The sequence below is a fragment of the Panthera leo genome, chromosome E3 (genome assembly GCF_018350215.1).
Source record: "Panthera leo isolate Ple1 chromosome E3, P.leo_Ple1_pat1.1, whole genome shotgun sequence".
Taxonomy (NCBI): Eukaryota; Metazoa; Chordata; class Mammalia; order Carnivora; family Felidae; genus Panthera; species Panthera leo.
In genome coordinates this window covers 19,330,786-19,336,785 of record NC_056694.1, presented here as the reverse complement: position 1 = coordinate 19,336,785, position 6,000 = coordinate 19,330,786, and the positions used below count along the sequence as shown (strand labels likewise).

The 6,000-nt window shown below is 55.7% G+C and overlaps 1 protein-coding gene across 5 annotated transcripts in view; it reads right to left on the bottom strand.

Annotated features, from left to right (window-relative positions):
• GSG1L (GSG1 like) overlaps positions 1–6,000 on the bottom strand; it is a 206,389-nt gene continuing 200,389 nt past the window's right edge. For all 5 annotated transcript variants that reach the window (XM_042921540.1, XM_042921542.1, XM_042921543.1 and 2 more), the window contains one exon: positions 1–551. In XM_042921540.1, the coding sequence (XP_042777474.1) occupies positions 454–551 (98 nt within the window). In that variant the 3' untranslated portion in view covers positions 1–453. The remainder of the gene's footprint in view (positions 552–6,000) is intronic.

The window sequence follows — 6,000 nt, the reverse complement described above, 5'->3', positions numbered from 1 at the left end:
GCATTTATTGTGGCCCTGCCATGTGCCTGCTGTGTGACCCCCCTCCCCCCTGCGGAGCCAGCGCCGGGAGGCCCCACCCACTCCCTGCCTCGCGCGGGGCTCCACACCGCCCGGCCCCTCCTGAACTTCCTGGCCGGCCCTCAGCGGCCGATGACCTTGCCTCTCCTGGCGTCCCAGCTGCACCGAACAGGGCGCCGCATGTGACGGCAGCAAGGGTGAGGAGCTGCTGTCCCAGAGTCGCCGTGCGCAGCCCTGCGCATTCCCTCAGGCCACCCCGGCTCCATTGCCAGGGCCCCGAGCCCCAGACAGCGGTGGGAAGGGTAGGCCTGCGTCTCCCACACAGGCTGGGTCAGTTCACAGCACACGGGCCGGGTCTCCAGGGGCGCCAGACCGGTGGTCTTCTGGCAGGGGGCCGGTTCCGACGACCGCCTGAGGTCCGGGGGCCAGGCTGGGTCACACCCAGTGCCCCAGGACCCAGCACTGACGGTTCAGCTCCGGCATCTCGTGAGCGGAGCTCCGCGGCCAGGAATCTCCCATGTGTGGGTGGTGTCCTGCCAAGAGACGGGGCGGTCAGTGCCGACGGCCGCCCCCCGCCACCCACACACCCGCTGCCCGCCGCCGGCACCCTCCTCTCACACTCTCCCCACCCACAGCCCACCCGCTCGTGCCCCTGCCACCTGTCAGCACGCCCGCACCGCCCATCACAGCATCCTCCTCCCCCCTGCCCCCTCGACGCGCCCGGCGGCCCCGCTGCCCTCATCCCCATCCACCTGCAGCCCGCAACACCCGCACCCTCCGCCTCACCTGCTCGCTTGTCCACTTCCCAACCTGCCGCCGCGTCCGCTAACTCACCGCCGTGCACCCATCCGCCAATGTTCCATCCGCCTGCCCTGTCCCCCCCGCCCCGCCCCCCCCGCAACCACCTCTGCACGTACCCGTGTGCCCACCGCCCCGTCAAGCGTCCCTGAGCTACACTGTGTGGGAGGGCGAGAAGGAGAACAGGGTCCGTGACTCCGGCACCGAGGGGGAGGGCCCGGGGGCACCCAAAGCAACTGTGAGCAGCTTCCTGGGCCAAGGCAGCTGGCAGAGACCCCACCACGCCCCTTCCACCGCCCACTGCTCCCAGGGGCCCCGGGCCAGCGGAAGGCTGGCTGCTCTCGCCCCAACCCGACATGCTCGCTCCTGGGTTTCTCTGGATTCTCAGACGCTCACCGCCTTCTAACACACCAGACCCACCTGCTGAAACGTCCCCATACCTATTGTGCGTCCAACCCCCCAGGCCCGGCTCACGTCTCCCCTCCTACAGGAGGGCCCTGCCATCTCTTTGCCGCCCCTGGGTGTTTTGCTCATCTCAGAGCACACACCCCAAGCGGCAGTCCCCAGCTCCGCCCCCGTTAGGCCCTGAGCGAAGGAGAACGATGGCTTGACCTGTGGCAGATGTTCCCTGACGGATCAGAGCCGGAGGAGCCCGAGAGGGGAAAACAGAGGGAGGAGAGACGGGCCAGCGACCTGGCGTTCACGGTCTACACCCTACTTGATTCCAGCCTCACAAGCCTGTGAGGTAGCAACCACCCATTTTACAGATGAGGGAACTGAGGCTCAGCGGGCACAAGCAGCGGTCTCGCGATTCACAGCTATGGTAGAGCCGGACTCAATCAAACTTCCGCATTAAAGATGTCTGCTCCGTGTTCTGTTCCCCTTGGAGCGCTCGTGGATGCTCAGACATTCCTGTCATCCTTCAGGGTCAGACGGGCCCTTTGTAGCAAGCCCCCCGGAGGTGGGAATTCCTGCTGAGGCCAAGCGCCTGCTTGCACACCTCTTAAGACAGGCAGCTCATTACTCTTCCTGCACCCCCAAAGCAGCTCTATTGGGACGGTCTTCCTCATGACAAAGGCCAGAAGGGAACAAGCAAAGGTGAGGACAGTTGTGCCCATTAGGGGGTGGGGGACGGTTGTGGGTTTTGTTCTGTGTTTTTGCTTTGACTTTTTGGTTTTTTCTTTTTTAATTAAAAAAAAAATTTTTTTAACGTTTATTTTTGAGACAGAGAGAGACAGAGCATGGACGGGGGAGGGTCAGAGAGAGAGGGAGACACAGAATCCGAAACAGGCTCCAGGCTCCGAGCCGTCAGCACAGAGCCCGACGCGGGGCTTGAACTCACGGACCATGAGATCGTGACCTGAGCCGAAGTCGGATGCTTAACCGACTGAGCCACCCAGGCGCCCCTGACTTTTTGTTTCCAATATTTTTTAATGCTAGTGCTTTGTAATTTTACCGTATTTTAAAAAGGGTGCGAAATATTTGGCAAACATTCTGGAACCGTTTGGCCTCAGGAAAAACATTTGTTTTGGCCCCAGTCACCAAAATAGTTGCATTCTTTGGAAGTAAATGCTGCCAAGATTATAGGTGTTTGGATTTTTTAAAAAAAAATCTAGAGGCAAATATTTGATGTGCAGAAAGATTTGATTGTTTTTCTAAATGAATATTTAAAAGTGATCGTGGCTGCTCTTACCGTTGCCAACAGACAGAACCCCGGAGAATTTGTTGGAACAGAGAAGTGATCATGCATTCTGAAGGAAAAAGGAAGGCCATGATCCCTGCCCTTCCTTGAGTTAAAATCAGGCTCCTTGTCTCCTGGATCCAGAGGCCAAATCACTGAGGACTGGGGCCCTCCTTTCCTCTTCGGCCTCCCGGGAGGGGGTTGGGGCCCAGAGTCATTTACAGTGGAGAGCAGGGATTCTGTCCTCCCCATGCCTGAGGAGGTCCCCCCACCGCCACTCCAGGCCACCATGACCTTCTCTTCCCTTCTCTCAGTCCCTTTACTTTTTGGCTAGTCATCAGCCAGTGTAGGCAAAAGAACACCTTATGCTGTAGACTGCAGAATCCCACCTCAAAATGTCAACGAGGCCCAATCAGATGACATAAATGGGTGAAGCAGCCAGAAGGGGCCATTCTTCAGCTCTGGCCAACTGTTGCCATGGAAAACGGGCCCTCAGATTTTCCAAAAAGTTTAGAGACAATGAAAATCAGAATTTCGTAATAAAATCTCCTGGCTTTAAATAATGACCATGGACGCTTTTAAAACCATCTGTGGGCCAAGTAGCATCTCTCAGGCTGGACTCGGTCCCCATGCACAGGAGGCCATTTCTGACCTCTGACTATTTCCCGCCTGCATTTTCGTTCCAGGCTCTGTTCCGTGGCTTTACACATTCTGGTCCCTTGGCCCAGTGCCCTTCCCTGCTGTTCTCTGGCTATTGAGTGCCCCATTTGTCTTTCAAAGGCTCCCCCCCGCCCCAACTGGAAGAATTCCATGACCTTATAGGCACAGGCCTCGCTCCCTCCTCTGTGTTCCCACAACACGCTGCAGATCTCTTCTCCCTGGGCTTGTCACTTCGTGTTAATGAGGGTCCCCCCGGCTAACCTGGGGACTCAGTGCAGGCGGGAACCGGGGCTGCTGTCATCCTGGAGCCTTTGGCCGCCAGCACCTGGCCGGGCACAGAGCTAGTCCTGAGCTGACTTTTTATAACAAACGAAGAAACCATGCGGGACGAGGATGGAGCGATTCTTAAGCTTGGAGAAAGAGCTCTGCCTGCCGTTCCTGTTCAGAGATGCTGTACGTTACGAGAGGCTCTTTGGTCAGTCTCTCCTTTTTTGGACCCAGGCTGAAGGGGAAAGACTATACTTGCAGTCTGGCAGTCAAAGGTTCAAATCAATGGGGCGCCTGGGTGGCTCAGTCGGTTGAGCATCTGACCCTTGATTTCGGCTCAGGTCATGATCTCACGGCTGTGAGATTGAGCTCCACGTCAGGCTCACCCTGAGCGTGGAGCCTGCTTAACATTTTCTCTCTCCCCATCTCTCTGTCCCCCGCCCCCCATGCTTTCTCTCTCTCAAAATAAAGATTTTTTTTTGTTCAAATCCAGGCTCCACTGCTTTCAAGCTGTGTCAGCTTTTTTTTTTTTTTCCAAGCTGTGTGACTTTTGACAAGTGCCTTCTCTCTGAGCCTGCAATGGATGTGGGTTACAAAGGGGTCAGCAGGCCCAGCGGGCCCCCTTGCTAGAAGTCCTTCATTATCTGACTTCGGACAGATGTGGAAATAGCAAAATACCAGCACTAGAGAGGATCTGGATTCAACCACCTCTCTTCACAGATGGGGGAGCCAAGGCTCCAGGGGGTGGTGGGGGGCAGGGGGAGGGGGGAAGAGATCTGTCCAAGGTGCCACTCAGAGGGTTGATAGCAGGTACTGTGTTTTAAATTCCCTTGGAAGCTCCCAGGCTTAGCAGAGTATTTGGCCCAGATGAACATGAACATATTTAATGTCCTGTCTCTTCGGTCCTAACTTCTCCATCATTCAGTGGAAAATCATTGTCACGAACTCCCTCAAGGCACCTAGATCCCAGGGGATCAGCTCTTAGCTCTGCTGAATTGTGTGCAGTCACATCCTCTGTTCTGGAACGGATTCATTGAGTTGGAAGGGTCCTTTAAAGCCAAGAATGCCGATGCCACCACACAGGTGTCAAAAGGGAAAGGGGGGCACTTATAGGGGATGTAACTTGTCCAAGGTGCTCTGAAGCTGGTAGAGGAATCGATGACGGTGGGCACGTGGCTGGGATTGGCGTTTCTGACCCCACAGCAGCCCAGCCCAGAAGAAACAGAGGAACGCCAACACCCCCGCCCCGTCCCATCAATCCCCCCACATGCACTCTCCAAGGTGCTGAAAGCCTCTCTTCAAGACTCATGGCCCCACCCACGGCCTAACCTCGAACTCTTTCCTCTAGAAAGAGATGGGATTAGGGGAGTGATGAAGAAGTGAATCAAGGTTGGCACTGAGGTGTCTGGCTTTGGGGGCCCTTCAGCTAGTGACACTATCATCCCTTTGCAGTTCCTAAAATGTCACCACCTTGGCGAGGGCACTATGACTGCCTCTCCAAGCCAACCCTGCTCCATAAATCTGTATCCTGAGGGCACTTCAGAGACTCTGGCATATTTGGTAATATCCATTTACTTGATTCCTCCCAGTTTCCCCTACGAGGCTCTATGTGACATGAGGACACAGACTAGCTCTGCTGTTCTTACTACTGTGTCCCCAGCACCTAGCGCAATTCCAGGGACGGGATTGATAATGCAGATCTGGGGAGAAGAGCAGGTGTGTGTGAGATCCACGTGGAGGGGAGGCTGGATTGTGTCTACCTTGGGGGCAGCTTGTTTTAGGAGCCCGAATGGGGGCCTCGTCCTTATCCTCGCTGGAGTCCATCTTCTTTTTTTATATATAAAGGTATTTTTTTCTTTGGGTATTTATTTATTTTGAGAGAGAGAGAGAGAGAGAGAGCATGTGCACAAGGGGGAGAGGGGCAGGGAGAGAGAGGGATAGAGACAATCCCAAGCAGGCTCTGTGCTGTCAGTGCAGAGCCTGATGCAGGGCTCAAACCCACGAACAGTGAGATCATGACCTGAGCTGCAATCAAGAGTTGGATGCTTAACCAACTGAGCCACCCTACCCCTGGAGTCCATCTTCTGGGGACCCCATGTTTCTTGGGCCATAACATGCTCCTCGTCTGTTTTCCACACTTGGGATCAGGTTGAATCCACGTAACCTTCCACCTCTCCCAGGACCACTGATTTCTTCATTCTCTCATCAAACATTTGTTGGGCACCTACTGTGTGTCAGCCTCCATGCTGGGTGCTGGATCTGCACACCTGGGTGAGACCTCTGCCAAGTGCTAGTGAGGGAGACAGACACACACCGGAGGAAGTGACGAGGGCACACGTGTCCCCAGCTCTCCCAGTGTGGCAGGACCCATTCGCTGTGCCTCACGTACACTGGCTCATTTAATCCCCTGAAATATGAGTGACGTGCCATTACTATGCCCATTTTACAGATGAGGAAAGTGAGGCCCAGACAGGCTAAGTCATTTGCCCAAAGTCTCACTGCTGGATTTCAACCCAGGCAGCCTCCAAAGGCCGAGCTTGTAACCACCATAAAACCCCACCTTATAGGGGCGCCTG